The sequence below is a fragment of the Jatropha curcas genome, chromosome 4 (assembly GCF_041381405.1).
Source record: "Jatropha curcas cultivar XTBG-Jc1 chromosome 4, XTBG_Jcur_1.0, whole genome shotgun sequence".
In the NCBI taxonomy this organism is placed as follows: domain Eukaryota; kingdom Viridiplantae; phylum Streptophyta; class Magnoliopsida; order Malpighiales; family Euphorbiaceae; genus Jatropha; species Jatropha curcas.
In genome coordinates this window covers 26,727,840-26,744,748 of record NC_143154.1, presented here as the reverse complement: position 1 = coordinate 26,744,748, position 16,909 = coordinate 26,727,840, and the positions used below count along the sequence as shown (strand labels likewise).

Sequence of the window (16,909 nt, the reverse complement as noted above, 5' to 3'; positions counted from 1 at the left end):
TTTGACTCTTTGAAGGTATTGGAATTTTTGAAATTGCCAATTTATATTTAGATAAGCCAGAGATCGAGGTGATGATCTTTAAGGATTATGTTATTGTTGAAGAGATTTAACTAATAATGTTGAAGTACAAAATTAAGTATTTGTTATTTTATATTTATAACTTATTATAAATAATTATTTATATATTTAATTTCGTAATAAATTATATTTTTTAATATAACATGTCTTGAGCATATCAATGTCCTTTTTTTTCTTTGGAAAATTGCTGTGTCTCGTGTCACCCAAATCTATACAATCTAGGTTAGAACTATTATAAAAGTCAAATTAAATTTATTATCGTAGAACGGAGGGAGTAATATAACAGAGATATTGAAAAAAAAAAACGTTATTCATAAAAACATATAATGATTAAATTTCTCAATCTTTTTTGGAATTTTACTGTGATTTGCCAATATGATTAATCACTTTCTCCTAATGCTCTAGTGGAGAAGTTAAATGAAAAGGCAACATAGTATCAAATTATCCATTTAAGTTGATTTATTCAAAGCAATATATTGGATTTTTTTTTTTTAAGAATGATAATTGGAGTGTAATTCGATGTAATACAATAAAAAATTTTCAAAATTTATATTTTTTTATTAAAAATTTCATAATGTTAATTTTTCAATATGAAAAACTTTTGGTTTAGTAAGAAATGATTAGATAAACTCACTGAAAAATGAAAGTGGAAAAAAATAAATCTTAATCCATGAACAGAGCAAGAATATCCGGCCAGCCAAACAAGGCCTATCCCCTAAGTGGCAAATCAGTTATTTTGGGGAGATTCACAAGAGAGCCATGGAAATACATAATGTGTTACTACATATTAGTATTTTTTTAAATATCGTTTTAAATACTTTTGCCTAGAAAATTGAACCTCTTTGGATATTAGCCCTTCAATCCTGAAACCAAAAGCAAACCAAAGTGACAGTATGCTGGCAAAGATTCCATCTTTTCATTAGATCACAAAGAACCCATAACGTAGAAAGGCCTATAGAGTTTTCTCTTCTTATTATTCGTCCAGAAAGGGCTAAATTGAATTAAAGAGTAAAGGTGTTCTTGAGGTGAGAGTTTCTACTCTATGGAGCCATTGATCAATGCTTTTCTTTTAACTGATTTTCTATTTATATCCTCTCTTTAACGATTTAATATCAATTGTTTTTAATCTTTGAATTGCAGTCTTAGATTTATCAGTATTGATGCCATTGTCATTGCCTAATCATTTGTTTTAGTTTGTTTAATTTTTCCTTTCGTGGTCTTTCTTTAATTTCTTTTAGCTATTTTATGGTTTATGAATATGTTTTAGCAATAATGAGAGGAAATCATTTGTTGATTTTGCTTCCAATTTGAAGAGTTCGATTTCCACGGCAGTATTTTTCTTTTCTTCTTATTGGCAAAGGGTGTGGGTGTAAAGTTGATATTACTCGAGATTAATGCTTGCATATTTTTGTTCTTTTCCTGGGTTTCTCAATGTATTGTTTTTATTGAAAATTCATCCCATGCACATGTTTTCTCATTTACTTACCAGAAGTTGTTTACTTGAGCTTTATATTTCAATTCTGGAAGTTTATTAATCTATTTGCATACTTTTTTCTAATTCAAGAACCACATATTGAATCTTTCTTGATTAAAATCAACTGCTTTAATTATCAGGAATATCATTTTATTACATCATTTATTTGCTTTTCTTTAACCTTGGGTTACTGAGAGTTTGAGTTTAGTATTTGCATCTGCTGATAGTTATTGCTATGATTAAGCTTATTGTTAACCTTTCCATTCTTGTTCATTTTAGACAGTAATAGGTTCACATATCATATATAAGCATGGGAAGTCCCCAGCAGCCAAAGAGGAGAGTGGCATTTGTGCTGATTGATGGGCTGGGTGATGTATCATTGCCAAGGTTTGGATACAAGACTCCTTTGCAAACAGCTAATATTCCTAACTTGGATGCTATTGCATCTGCTGGAGTTAATGGCCTTATGGACCCTGTTGAAGTAGGCTTGGGTTGTGGAAGTGACACAGCTCACCTTTCATTATTAGGTTATAACCCACGAGTCTACTATAAGGGTCGAGGTGCATTTGAGTCAATGGGTGCTGGATTGGCTATGTCACCTGGTGATATTGCATTCAAGGTGAGTATATATTATGAAGTCAATATTTTTTGAGCATCGTGATATAGTTATTTCCTTCTCTTTCAACTAAGTTCTAGCAGTGTTTATGTTTCTGGTTATATTCGTTGCAGAAAAGTCTTAAGCTTCCCAAAAACCGTCCTTTTTTTTTCTCTATCTTTAATTTAATGGCCATTATTATTTTTTGATCTGTAGTCAAATTTTGCAACATTGGATGAGAAAACGGGAATAGTCACAAGTAGAAGGGCTGACAGGCACTTTGAAGAAGAAGGGCCAATTCTATGCGAGGCTCTGGACAGAATGAAGTTGCCATCGTACCCTCAATATGAAGTCAGAGTCAGGTTCAGATGTTTTAATTTATGCTATCCTTGCTTCTTAATAGATCTAGGAATTTGCATATCCGCATCTTGTTATTTAACATTTTATTGGAACTTTGAAGTTCACACTTTCTCTGTACTGTCCTTCTGAACGTGCAAATGAATGGATGGGCTAGGGATTTGGATTTAACCAAGGCAGTGGTGTGAGTTATGGGTCACACCTCGATGATCCAGTGGAAGGGGAAAATGGGAAGGAAAAATTAAAAAAATATTGACTGATTTAGCAAGTTAGGGAAGTAGGATCAAACTAGCTCTTTCATTTATGGTTTCAACTTTCAAGTATGAAAGCTGTGTAAATTATTTGAAATCAGTACCATGAAACGTTGAGATTCTTTGATTTGGAGTTGAAAGCTTCTAGTTTCGGACATAATGAGACAATGAAACATCACTTCCTACAGGTATGCAACAGAACATAGATGTGGAGTGGTTGTGAAAGGACCGAGATTGAGTGGAAATATATCAGGAACAGATCCACTGAAGGACAATCGATTACTTCTGCAAGCTGAAGCCTTAGATGATACTGATGAAGCAAGGCATACAGCTGCAGTTGTCAACGAATTGTCAAGGGAGATTTCGAGAATTCTGATCTCACATCCTGTGAATGCAAAGCGAGCAGCAGAAGGCAAGAACATTGCAAATGTTGTCCTTTTACGAGGTTGTGGTATTCGAATTGAGGTGTGTTGTCTGTATACATCCTTGACATGTCATCATTTTCTTTTGAAAGGGATGGAAACAATTTTTTTTTTTTTTTCTGAGGGGGCATGTGTTTTGATTTTCAACCAGCAATCCTATTTAATTTCTTGGCCTAAAACTAAAGTATGATATTTTTTTGTGACATTCTTAGAACTTTAAAATGCTTGATAATGAAAAGAAGTAATCATGAAGTTTGGTGTTCATTGTTTATGTTTTAAACATATGATTGTTTGTACTATAGCTGGCAACAATAAGGAACAGTGTTGGCAGTGAAACACAGTAGGCCATGTTAATTTCTCAATTTTCTTAATTCTGATCCAAAAGTAATTGATGATGCAAATTTTGACAATATTGTGATGGACCTTCCCACTTTTTATTTAAGATACTAGCTACTTAGGCCAAAAAGAAGAAAAACACTTTTTATGTATTTCTTTATGCTTGAGGCTTTGAATAACATGCTTCTTGGAAAATTTTCTCATTATTGTGCAGGTTCCATCATTTGAAAAGAAACATGGATTGTGGCCATGCATGGTAGCTCCCACAAAAATTATAGCTGGTTTAGGCCTATCACTTGATATTGACATACTAGAAGCTCCAGGGGCAACAGGAGATTATCGAACAATTTTGACTTCCAAAGCAACTGCTATAGCTAAGGCACTCTCTGCTCCTTTGCAGTCTTCTCCCAGTGTTTTTGTGCCAGGAGAAGATGAACATAAGCCAGGCAGAACAGATGGTTATGACTTTGGGTTTCTCCACATTAAGGTCCTATATTCTGAGTATTGATTTAACTTTATCTTTCCACTATTTCCACAAGCATAAGCATCTTCCAAAATGTGGCTTTCATGGCCTTTTAAGCCAAATGAGTTTTCATCTCATTTCTTTTTCCCTTTTTATATTTACTCTCTTTTCAACAAAATTTTCCATAATATTTATATCAAACAAAAAATATATTGTAGAGCGCTAGGCTGCATTTCGAGCCAGAATGACTTTTTTCAATTTTCTTTCTTTTTCTTCTTCTCTCATCTTTGTTTATACTTGCACATGTGTAGTTGATAAACTTGAAATAAACTGTCTCTATTGTTTGCTGCCTCATGAATATCAGGAAGATGAACTCTATTCAATATTCATTTGGGATTGAGTACCAAAATATCACCTACTGATTAAGATTAGTACATTAGGGTCCAATGCTGTTTAGCAAAACATCTCATCTTACAATATAATGTGACAAGGCTATTTTTCTTGCTGAAACATTTTAGTTTTTGCAATCCTCTTTTTCTTTCTTTTTTTTCCATCTGTTTTCCTTTATTTCTTTTTACCTTTTCTGATCCTGGTAAAATTTGTTTGAAAGGTTTAATGATAATGGAATTACTTCCATTTTTGGTATTTCAGGCAATAGACGATGCAGGTCATGATAAGGCTAGCGTTTTCAAGGTTAAGGGACTTGAAGCAGTAGATCAAGCTATAGGCCAACTGGCCAAGCTTCTTTGGCAAGCAGAATCAACTGGAAAGTTCCAGTATTTCCTTTGTGTTACTGGAGATCACTCTACTCCAGTTGAATATGGAGATCATAGTTTTGAACCAGTTCCATTTGCAATGTCCCCGCTGCAAGACTTTGTGGCTGCAGTAGGCGGGGAGTCCATCGTCATGGCAACTTCCCTTGAATCATTTCCTCTACCTACAGTTAAGGCTGGTGAAGACCTAAAGGACACTAAGACAGAAAAGGAAAGAGCTAGCAAACAGCTTAAAGCTTTCAGCGGCGATTCAGTCTGTGAGTTTAGTGAAATAGCAGCAGCAAGGGGTTGTCTTGGACGGTTTCCTGGAGGGGAGATGATGGGAGTCATAAAAGCATTTCTCAGTCTTAAAACTTGAGATGCTTTTATATGAACAAGAAAGGCTGGTTAGTGTTCCCTAGTAAGATCTTTAAACTCAAAAGGGAATGAAGCCATCATCTGATGATCTTTTTCTTTCATCATTAAAATTTTGAAGGCACATTGTTCTAAATTGATTTCTCTGATTCTATCAAAGATAGACCACAGAGCTAAGCTATTTAAATATTAAGAAGTTAATCAAATCTTAGTCACTGGATGTCCCCTTTAGTACCTATTACTGAAATTGGATTGTGATATGGTCTTCGAGGTATTCTGTTTTGGTCCAAATATAGTTTTCCCACAAATATATTTACACCCTTTTCGAATCTCCGAGTATGAAGTTAATTTTAATCTCTGTCTCAAGATTCGTGGCTTCCCCTCCCTAAAATCCCCACAAATGGAAAACTCCACAGATCGATAAAAATAAAATAACAATTGTTATAAACCTATAATAGCAGCAACAAAAATTGTTACGCATATTGTTATACATATTGTTATATATGTATAGCAAAAATTGCTACTATAAGCATCATAATTATGACATTGACATCTTCTCATTCTTTTTCATCTCAGAGTTCTTTATTTTTTTTGGAATAGTCATGCTTGTTCCACTTCATGTTCATGCCATGATACGAGGAACTTTAGACAAAGATGCTTGTATTTTGTCCTCTGAAAATGACAAGTCAACCAGATTTCCACTTAAATACTTCTCATATGATGTCAAGTCAAAATGACCATGTCCGCACATTGCCATAAGTATTACTTTTGATTCTCCAGTCTCTTTACAATGGAGAGCCTCCCTTATAGTGGCAGCAATTGCATGCGTTGGCTCTGGTGCAGGTATTAACCCTTCAGATCTAGCAAATCGTATGGCACCTGCAACAAAATATAATTATAATATTATCCCAACTTCTTGAACCTAATTGTGAAATTCCCAATTGAAGAAAAATCACTTTGTTTTTGCCACTAAGATAAATTAAAACACATTGAGCATCAAACCTCGACATGGGGCAATTAATGATAATATTGATACAACACGGACATCTTGATGTGGCTAAAAAGAGGAAAACAGTTACCTTCAAAGCATTCAGTTTGAGGAATAGCAATTGCTTCCATGAAACCCAGTTCATAAACATGGGAAATCAATGGTGCCATACCATGGTAACGCAAGCCCCCTAGACAGAACCAAGAATGTGCATATTACTAAAAGAAAGAAAGAAATTGAAATTTGCGATATCTGAATTCTCAATAGCTAATACCAGCATGAATAGGGTCAGGAATGAAGTCATGGCCAAGAGTGTGCATCTTCATCAATGGAGTCATCCCAGCCGTATCACCATAATCATAAGCATAAACACCTTTTGTGAGCGAAGGACATGCTGCAGGTTCAACAGCTCTTATAACAGGGTTTATTTTCCCATTAAGCTTTTCTCTAATGAATGGGAAACTAAGTCCTGCAAAATTAGACCCACCACCCGTACATCCTATTATCATATCAGGAGTTTCACCTATAGCTTCCATTTGCTTAAGGCACTCCTCACCCATAATAGTTTGGTGTAATAAAACATGATTAAGTACACTGCCTAAGCAATATTTAGTATCAGCATTTGTAGCTGCAACCTCCACAGCTTCTGAAATAGCTATTCCTAAACTTCCTGGGGTTGAAGGATCCTTCTTCAGGATATCTCTTCCTGCGTTAGTAACATTTGACGGTGATGGATGTACTTTCGCACCCCATGTTTCCATCATCATCCTACGATATGGTTTTTGATCATATGAAGCTCGAACTTGCCACACCTGTACAAAGATTCAAAATCAGAATTCATGGAACCTATGGTAGCAATTGAATTTTACAAAATTTTGTACAATTCATTTGAAATTTCATGTTATCATGTTTGGAATGACAGTACATGTTCATCTTACTCCTATAAATTCTATCATTTATAAATGAGTTATATAAAATGATCGAATTATGATTTGTTATAACATTTGAATTCCATAAAATTGAATTTGCAAGAATACATGAACATTTTCTTTCATATCAAATAAGAAAATACGATATCTTGACATGAAATTTTGTGGAATACTAATGATTAATTTGACTTCATTGTCTACTGTACCTCACAGCCAAGACCAAATAAGCTGCAAGCAAAGGCCAGTGAACATCCCCATTGACCAGCACCTGTTTCTGTCACAAGATTCTTGATACCTTGCTGCGCATTATAAAAGACTTGTGGGACTGCTGTGTTAGGCTTGTGTGATCCAGCAGGGCTAACACCTTCATATTTGTAGTAAATTTTAGCTGGTGTATCGAGAAGTTTCTCCAATCTCTTTGCCCTAAATTCAACTTAAAAATACATAAGATACTTCAAGACATGATAAGTAACAAAAGGAACACACACACACACACAAACACAAGCATTTTTTACCTAATCAAAGGAGTTGGGCGCCAAAGCTTGTAAATGTCAAGAACTTGTTCTGGGATATCTATGAACTTTTCATTCGTCGCTTCTTGCTTAATCAACTCATCTGGAAAGAGTGGGGCTAAATCTTCAGGTTTGACAGGTTCAAAAGTTTTAGGATGCAATGGAGGAGGAGGTTTTATAGGAAGATCAGCAATTAGATTATACCATTTTTCTGGAATTTCAATTGCTTTCAGATTAGCATTTGAAATAGCTTTTACTCTTGCTCTAAACCCATTTGAAAGCCTTAAACACATTTTCTTTTCTTTCAGTGGAAAACAACCAAGCCATTGATCCTCACCTACCAAGAGCAGAACCAACAAAAATCATTCACCAGGACAAAGCATTAAGAATGAAATAAACAGTCAACATTTAGAATCTCGTACGAGAAACAAATAATAAACAAGAAACCAATAACACTTTCTCCCCGTATTTGGTAAAGGAAAAATTACAGATAATTAGACTATCTAAGCCCTACTTTTACCAAATATAGTCTTCCTAATTAATTTAAAGTGAAAAACACAGAAATATTTTATATTAAAGCTCATCAAATAACATACAGAGACCCAAGAGCTCAATCAAAATTAACCAAGAAGTTGAAGAAAAAATTACTGTTAAAGAACAAAAAGAAGCTAAAGACGGAAATATAAGAGTTACCTCTGATGCAAGTTCTTGATGGGTTTGAAATGGGAAGTGAGTTCGCGGACAAAATGGCCATTTCTAAAGGTCTGCACGTTGCTGTAGGCTGCAGCTACCTCAGATTCCCAAAGACAACAAGTAGTAGAAAACTAGAAAACAAATAGAAAATGTGGACAGAAGAAGGCACCAAGTGGTAGGTGCTTGCCCAGGTTGACTTGAAGTCAATTCAAGTCACGTAAATTTACAGAATACATTATTTTTTACAAGAGTGTGATCATTTTCGACAAAATTACTTTTTTTTTTTTTTTTAATTTGCACACTTAAAAAAAATCTACGGTAAGGAAGGATTTTGGAACGAGTGATTTAATGCTCTCTTTTTTAACTTCTCTTGACATCGAGTATTATACATTTTGAAAAACATACACAAAAAATAAAAAATTTATGGAGCCAAAATTTTTTATTCATTAAACAGTCACTTGAATTTGTTAAATATGTTCAAATAAATTTTATCCGCATACCGACAAGGTCTAAATGTATGATAGGATACACGAGAATTTATATTAAAACTAGTACTTTTAAATAATTTTGTCATTATATTATACATCTGTATACAAAATTTCATCCAAATCCATGCTTATATGATTAAAGTGAGTATATTATTAGTTCTCTTGTACTAAACAGTTGCGTAAAAATATAAACAAATGTGCATTATAATTAAAAATAAAGCACGTATTGCATTGAACGGAGATAGAATACACATTTAGTTTAGTTTGGAAATATAAAAACATTAATTGCATAACTCATATTTTATCTATCATTATTTTATTTCTCTCACAAAATTAATGCAGACAACAAAGTTAGGTCATGAACATTATAGTCTTTTCAATTGACATTTTTCTTAAAAATTTTCAATCAAACAATAAAAACAATTTAATTAGAAATTATCTTTCTACGAAGAAAGCAAAGAGACTAATTAATTTACCTTTTACAATGGATATAAAATATTTGTCGTTAAATCATTTATTTTTACTTTTATAAAATCACGTTTTATTTTATAATTCATCGTTAAACATTAAATGTCACACTTAGAAAATTCCGCATCCGGAATTTCAGGATTGAAATGTTAAACCGCGTTTTGGAGATGTCCATTTGGACTTACAGGAGCAAAAACAATTCGGTCAATTTGATTAAATCATCTAAGTTGGTTAATTCCACCAATTTAGTTCGGTGAATTTAAAAATTAATTTTCAATTTAAAAGTAAATTTAAATTTATTCAGTAATCGATTATAGTTCAACTGATAAATAGATTTAGATAATACTATTTTCACGGGTTCAAATCTAAAATTTTCTTTTAATTCGTTGAGAAGCTCAATAGGCCAAACTAACATTAAACTTACCAAATTAGTGAAAACACTTGTGGTTGAGAGGACTCGAACTCGTAAAAAGATCAATCAGACTACACTTAATTGGCATTTAGATCTATAAATTTTTGGTATACATTATTCATTTAACGTTTTTAATACTAATTATATTTATATTTGATAAACATAAATATTTTTGGATAATGATACATTTACAAATAGTTTATTTTATATATACACACACATCATTGATATATAAATATGTGTGATATATTTACATTCTAATCGATCAATAATTATATTAAAGATTTCATTCACATTTACATCTAATTTCATTAGTGTGTCTAAAATCACACTTGAGCACCAAAGTTCCATCCATTCTCCTCAAAACAAAACTCTCTGCCAACACATAACAACAAAATCTCCTCCACCACCTCTCCCTTCCACTTTCATTTCTAATTTCCACTCTTTTTTCTATTGTCACACTCCTTTCTTGCCCACCAACCCATCCTCCATTCTCTAATACCCATTTCATTTGTTCTACAATCACAAAACTTAAACCCACTCCAAACCCTAATCTCCTCCTATTTCTGTTTCCATATTCAATTGATCTATACCAAGTAAACCCACCATGACCAACCCTATCAATTTTCAAAGCTTCCTTTTCAAACACTGAATCAACTTCTCTTTGAACATTAGTGTTAATAGTAATAACAGAATCACTCTCATTGTTAACATTTTCACATGAGTAAATTTCTTCCCAATATTGTTCAAGACTCATTCTATATAAAATTGACCTATTCATTTGTTCTCTTATTCTTGCATTCTCTTCTTTTATAAACATAAATGGACAATACCATGTCCCAATAGTGACAGAAGAGGAGGTTTGGCTAGAGATGGGAAAATCGAAATTAGGAAGTTGGGTACGAGCAGAGGAATCGAGTCCTAAAGCATGATGATTAATTAATGGTTGAAGTTTTCGTGACGATCTTAACGAGATTCGAAGTTCCCATCCCTTATTTCTTAGCAATTTTGGTGGATATGCATAAGGAGCAAGAGACTTGGCAAAGAAGCTGTGGTTATAGTGGGAACTAATCTTGAATTCTTGGTATGTGTTTCTTGGATCTAATGGTCTTGGTCTTATGTCTTTTATGACTTTCTTGAAGCAACATAGTAACCCCATGTCCATGTCCCTTGAGCATCTGCATGCTTGTCTGTAAATTAATTCAAACAAGAAGATCAAATTTATTACAAATAAAGAAAAAAACAAACCAAGAACAGGAACAAAAGAAAAAGAATAACATACCCTTTATGTCTGCCTTTCGCTTTGATGACATAGTAGCAATTAGAAGATAAAAGCTGACCAAGAACAGGAACAAACCAGAATTTCTTAGCAGTAGTTTCTTGATTCTCAGATAAATGAACAACATTTAATATCTTGTCTTGAGGAAATGGTAGCTTTCCAACTCTCGTCTTTTTACAAAATCCAAAACAGAAAGTATTTTCTGCTTCAGTTTCTTCATCTGTAATTACTAAATAGCCTGAGTATGGACCTTCTGGTGGTTCTTCTGAAAGGGCACTTGGGAATTTTCTGTACAAAGAAAGAGGTCTTGTCACGTACATTCTTGAATTTTAATTTTAGTTTTCACTTGCATTTCTTTTTTCTATAGGAGATTTAAATAGATTGGTTCCTTGCATATTAAGCTATAGTTTGATAATCATTATTAGAATGTCACGTCATATAAAGAATTGGAGATGAATCCTTTTTATGATAAAGGAAAACAAAACATAGATAATGCTTTTGCTTTATTTCCCACTTTCTTTTTTAACTTTTAAATTATTAGATTATCATTTATTATTTACTAATACTTTATATCATAATAATGTTATCAACCTTGAATTTAAATTTCTTTTGCCTAATAATTATTAAAAATGGAAGGAGAAAACATAATTATTAATCTAAATTTTTATTCTTTTATTAAATACAAATTTAAATTTAATATAAAATAAAGGTTTATCAATCATATGTGATCTAATTACTCTTCTCACTCGTATAAAGAGTGAGATATTTTAAGTTCGAGCGACCTAACTTGACTTGTTGATAATAATTTTCACTCATCAACGAGCTGTGGCTACCATTATGACCCTGCTCAGCCCAGCCCAGAAGCATATGTTATAATTGAAAATCCTAGAGCCCATTCCAGCCCAAAAGGTATTTAACATTGGAGGCTCCGAGCTTGAAATTTGAATCGTAAATGTACAACCTCAATGTTAAAAAAAATACTGGATGATAAATAGGACTGTCAATTCACAAACAACTAATAAAAAGATAATAATCGAAATTAATTACATACGGCACATAAAATTAAAAAATCAAATATGTCAAGAGAATTAAATCAATATCACAAATTAAATAATAACTTAAAGTTAAATTTATTCACGTTGAAAATAAAAATTAAAATTAAGAAATGTGAAAATAGGATAAAATTGAAAGAATGAAAAATTAACGCCGCAGAAAACTATAAATAAAAAAATAATGCTAATTGCGATACTAAAAATTATAATCAAACAATACCATAATACTCAAAATATTTGAATTTAATTTGATTTAGTTTAATAAAAAATGTACTTATATAAATATATTTATTAAATTTTAGTAATTTAGTTGTATTTAAACAAATTAAGTAAATTTAAATTAGTAAATATAATTTTAATGCAATATAAAATATAAAAAATATTTAAAAACTTAAAATAAAAATAGTCTCAAGTGAAAAATTATAAAAATACTCATAATCTTTTTTTTTTTCCAAGAAAAAAGAAACTCAAAATCTTATTCTCTCTTTGTTTTGTTGCCAGAAAAGAGCACGAGAAGAGGAGAGAAGAAACGACAGCGTTGTAGTTGGCCGGGACCTTTTTCTCTTTCCTTTCAAGAACGTGTTCTAGGCTTTCTGGGTAATGAGACGTTTCCTCTGCTAGCAAAATCATTTGTGCTGTTTCACCGTCGAAGACTCCACCGTCGCGTCTCCGTTCAGGTGAGTCCAAAAACCATGTCTTCTATTTTTATCCTTTGAATCTCTGAAGCTGAAGGGCATAGTAAGTTTCATTAGAATTATGTAATATCGCATCAATGATGTCCGTCTAGCTATTACCTTTCTTCTTTTGTTTATATTTTCTTCAATAATTTTCGAATTCTAGGGTTTGACATAAACATTTATTCAAAATTTTGATTGCTAATTGGCCCAATCTTTGTACTCTTGAGTTATTTTCTAAGGCTTTATATGCATGAGTGGCACAAATAAATTATAATAATGGTCTGTATATTTGGTTTACTCTAGAATGGTGGTGGAAGATGATTACTTTGTTCAGTATATGAGGAATCCCAATTTATTAGTAGCTTTGATAAAGTGAAAATGGAATATATACTTTCAAGTGCAATTTCAAGATTACAATCAAATTTGATTTTAATTATCTCAAAAAATCGAACTTGATATTAGAGACTGTGGTTTACATTCACAATCTATTTTCATCTCTTTGGATGCATGTGCAAAATTTAGCCGTAAAGTTTCAATTGTTTGATTTGTGTTTGTCCATGATTCATGAATTTTTATTCTTCCATCTAAGAGTTTGAATGTAAATGTAGGATGCATATAAAAGCAATTCTGTTATTGAGACTTTGACTTGATTTTAGTTCTCCTAGTGTTACCTTTTGAATTCTAATTTTGATTGTTGTTTCTTTACTGTTTTCAACAACTACTAAATATGCAATGAAGTAAATTGAGCTTTCAGTAATTCCAAGTTATAGTTTTCTTAGGCAAGCCAAATCATGGTAATGCATCTTATCTTGGGTGTTATTGTTGTTATACTTAACGCTGGTCAAACTTAGGTATTTTCAAATGGGAAGTAAAGGTCGAATTCCGCCTCCTCATCTGAGGCGTCCTCTTCCTGGGCCTGGTATAATGCATCCTGAACAATTTGCTCCTGGAATGCGCCCTCCGCTTGGCCCCTTCCCCCCCTTTGACATGTTACCGCCGCCAGAAATTATGGAACAGAAGCTTGCTGCACAACATGTGGAGATGCAACGACTTGCAACGGAGAACCAGAGATTGGCAGCCACGCACGGAAGCTTGAGGCAGGAACTTGCTGCTGCAAAGCATGAGCTGCAGCTATTACATGCTCACATAGGAGCTATCAAGTCTGAAAGAGAACAACAGATGAGGGGCCTTACGGATAACATTGCCAAGGTGGAAACAGAGTTGAAAGCCACAGAGTCTGTGAGGCTGGAGTTGCAGCAGGCACGAGCAGAAGCTGATAAGTTGGTTGTAGCAAGGCAGGAACTTATCTCTAAAGTCCATCAGTTGAATCAGGATCTTCACAGGGCCCATGCAGACGTGCAGCAGATCCCTGTTTTGATGTCAGAACTTGAAAGCCTCAGACAGGAATATCAGCGATGCAGGTGCATTTTCAAACATTATTTGTCTGTATCTTTTAGTTACACTAAGAAAAAAAAAAAAAAATTCAACTGGCCAAATATAGTGAACCTGTGCTATTTCTCTTGCTTGAACTTGTAGACTCTGTGAATGCAAGATAGCTAGTTGTGCCTTATGAATACTCCTAAAGTCATACCTAAACCTTTTCTTCCAATCATTATCTGGAAATTGATTTTGAAAGATTTGATTATACATTTCAATGATATTCTCTTTATAAGTTTACTCAGTTGTCCTTAAATTTAATTGGGCTTTTCTCCATAAAACATCTCCTGTGGTTGTAGCACTTTATTTGTTTGTTTTAACATGCTTCTTATAATTGATTTAGTTTTAATCATGAAAATCTTTAATCATCATGATCCTGCAGGGTTTCATATGAGTATGAGAAGAAAGTATTCAGTGACCACCTTGAGTCAGTTCAGGCCATGGAGAAGAACCATGCTACAATGGCCAGGGAGGTGGAGAAGCTTCGCTTAGTACTTAGTAACACAGCTAATGTTGACATGAGAACTGGTACTTTCTTGTTCCTTTTGCTCATTTAAAGCTCAATATTTCTCTATATTTGTAAATGAGGTTCACTTTTTGTGTTCAGTTGCAAGTGGTCCTTATGTTGGTGCCACTGGAAACAGTGAGAATGAGGCTTCTGTTCGACCTGCTGGACAAAATGTGCATGATGATGGCTATGGGGTTCCCCAAGGCCAGGTACACCAACTTCTAATCTACATTAATGGTTTTGTTATTTTCTTTCTTATATTATAGTCTTCTTTTCTGTATCATTCACATCTGGTCCCTTAGCTGTCTGAACTTTGTCAATATTTGCTGTCAAAAATTTCAAATTTAATAGTGGATGCAGTAATATTAAAATTAATGCAAACATTGTGCCTGAATGATTTAAGACTTGTTGATATGAAAACATGAGTTTTATTTTTCTTCATGACAAGAATCTGAGCTATTCAATATTGTCACCATGTGAAAACTAAATCTGGATGGTCATGGCTTTGTACGTCTTTTTATTGTGCACATTTTTGAAGGTGGTTGTGTGGCTGAACTGAACCAATTCCTAATACAGATTTTCAAAATTGAACCTGGCTGAATTTGTATTGAAGGGAAGCTTCATAATTAACTGGACCAAGTCTTAATCCCTAATTAAATGGAATCCTCATAATTATTTTACATTATAGTCTTACTCTTAAAAAGTTGTTTTCCATTTTTGTTATTTTTCTTATTATCTATGCGAAGATGATGATTATGATAGGCAATTATGTTGCTTTGCTCCTGAGCATCAAAGTGAAACTGAAAACCTTTTGCTTTTTTTTTTTTTTTTTTTTTTTTTTTTTTTTTTTGACAGGGATATGCTGCCATTCCTGGTAACTCTGGTGCTGGTACTGGTGCTGGTGCTTCTGCCAATGCTAGTACAGTTACTAATGCTGGCCCTGGTGCTGGGACTCCTACTTATACTGGAGCTCAATCCGGCTCTGCAACTACAAAATCTTCTTATGATGCACCCAGAGGCCCTGGTTATGAGCCAACAAAAGGGGGCCCTGGTTATGATGCATCAAGAGGACCTGGATATGATGTATCAAGAGGAGCCGGCTATGATGCACAAAGGGGACACGGTTATGATTCTCAAAGAGGACCTGTATATGATATGCAGAGAGGACCTACCTATGATGCGCAGAGACTACCTGGTTATGATGTCCAAAGAGGACCACCTTATGATGTGCAACGGGGTCCTCATTATGATGCATCAAGAGGAGCCGGCTATGATGCACAAAGGGGACCACATGGGCAAATGGCACCGGTAAACACTGTGTCTTATGGGTCTGCAACACCAACAGCTCGTGCTGGAAGTGTGTATGAGGCACCAGCTCGAGGTGGAAACCCTAGAAGATGAAGGCGATGCTGTGCATCTTCTTTCTTATATATTTTTATTTTCATTGTCTTGTTGGCCTCTTGAAGCTACATGTTTACCGGCAATACTGCATTCCTCAAGTGCCCTGACCTTCTGACCACAATCTTGTAGGTTTCTAATTTTCTTCACATCACATGTTGGTAACTCTCTCTCTCTCTCTCTCTCTCTCTCTCTCTCTCTCTCTCTCTCTATTTTTTTTAAGTAAATGCTCCTCTTTCAATTTTGCTGCTTCAACTTCTTGCCTGTGTATCTGGTGTAAGTTGAGAGTTTAAGACTGATTGCAGTCGCATTCCTTTAATGGAGTTGGAGATTATCTGAAATAGAAATTTAATTTACAGTAAAATTTCAATACAAACTTATTTGTTGCAATCTAATGTTTGAAATCCTGGTAGATAGAAATTAAAAGTGTATAAAAGTTTTGTTCACTATGATAATAAGGATCATAAAAGGAGACTTTACTTGATAATTGTAAGGCTTATATCAAATCATGCTCAATTGCTCTTAGCCAGACGGTCAGTTGTAACTTATCAATAGTGGTCGATTCAGATCGAATTGAATTCAGACAGGAAAATGAAAACTGGAGTTTCTAAATGACAGACCAAACTGAATTGAATGGACCAGTTGGTTCAGCTGGTTTTACTTGGTTTTGTCGTTTCGGTTTTAAGTCGAACCGATTAATTTCTATGAAATTGACTCAAACTAAAAAATTCCAGTTCAAATCGAATCTCCTTTGAATGTGTCGACTGAATCAAATCAAAATTGGTTGATTTGGTTGGTAGTTCTGCGCACCCCTACTTGTCAAAAATTATTTATTTTAAATAACATTTTATTATAAACGTCAAAAGAGAAAAATGTTTCATTCTCTATTATTTCAAACTCTAAACATTATTATAATATATAAATACTAGGTCGTATGAAATGCTGTTATCAAACAAACTTTAAGA

At 33.6% G+C, this 16,909-nt stretch overlaps 4 protein-coding genes across 4 annotated transcripts; 2 read left to right on the top strand and 2 right to left on the bottom strand.

Annotated features, from left to right (window-relative positions):
- Positions 1-880: 880 nt before the first annotated feature.
- Positions 881-5,318, top strand: LOC149497096 (uncharacterized). Its single transcript, XM_089720362.1, has 6 exons — positions 881-1,103; positions 1,832-2,171; positions 2,364-2,509; positions 2,944-3,220; positions 3,728-4,000; positions 4,628-5,318. Exons 2-6 carry the CDS (start codon positions 1,863-1,865, stop codon positions 5,105-5,107), a joined length of 1,485 nt encoding a protein of 494 aa, XP_089576488.1. The 5' UTR covers positions 881-1,103; positions 1,832-1,862; the 3' UTR covers positions 5,108-5,318.
- A 206-nt stretch (positions 5,319-5,524) lies between these two features.
- Positions 5,525-8,387, bottom strand: TSBTYPE2 (tryptophan synthase beta type 2). Its single transcript, XM_089720361.1, has 6 exons — positions 8,226-8,387; positions 7,536-7,869; positions 7,227-7,443; positions 6,366-6,903; positions 6,183-6,281; positions 5,525-5,982 (listed from the first exon to the last, which is right to left on the bottom strand). Exons 1-6 carry the CDS (start codon positions 8,284-8,286, stop codon positions 5,726-5,728), a joined length of 1,506 nt encoding a protein of 501 aa, XP_089576487.1. The 5' UTR covers positions 8,287-8,387; the 3' UTR covers positions 5,525-5,725.
- A 1,455-nt stretch (positions 8,388-9,842) lies between these two features.
- On the bottom strand, positions 9,843-11,235 carry LOC149497094 (DUF1262 family protein (DUF1262)). The gene is made up of 2 exons (XM_089720582.1): positions 10,876-11,235; positions 9,843-10,783 (listed from the first exon to the last, which is right to left on the bottom strand). The coding sequence occupies exons 1-2, from the start codon at positions 11,190-11,192 to the stop codon at positions 9,880-9,882; spliced, it is 1,221 nt and encodes a 406-aa protein (XP_089576708.1). The 5' UTR covers positions 11,193-11,235; the 3' UTR covers positions 9,843-9,879.
- LOC105646807 (sarcolemmal membrane-associated protein) lies at positions 10,539-16,334 on the top strand. The gene is made up of 6 exons (XM_089720581.1): positions 10,539-10,677; positions 12,426-12,601; positions 13,453-14,022; positions 14,421-14,566; positions 14,646-14,755; positions 15,402-16,334. Exons 3-6 carry the CDS (start codon positions 13,463-13,465, stop codon positions 15,945-15,947), a joined length of 1,362 nt encoding a protein of 453 aa, XP_089576707.1. The 5' UTR covers positions 10,539-10,677; positions 12,426-12,601; positions 13,453-13,462; the 3' UTR covers positions 15,948-16,334.
- The last annotated feature ends 575 nt before the right edge of the window (positions 16,335-16,909 follow it).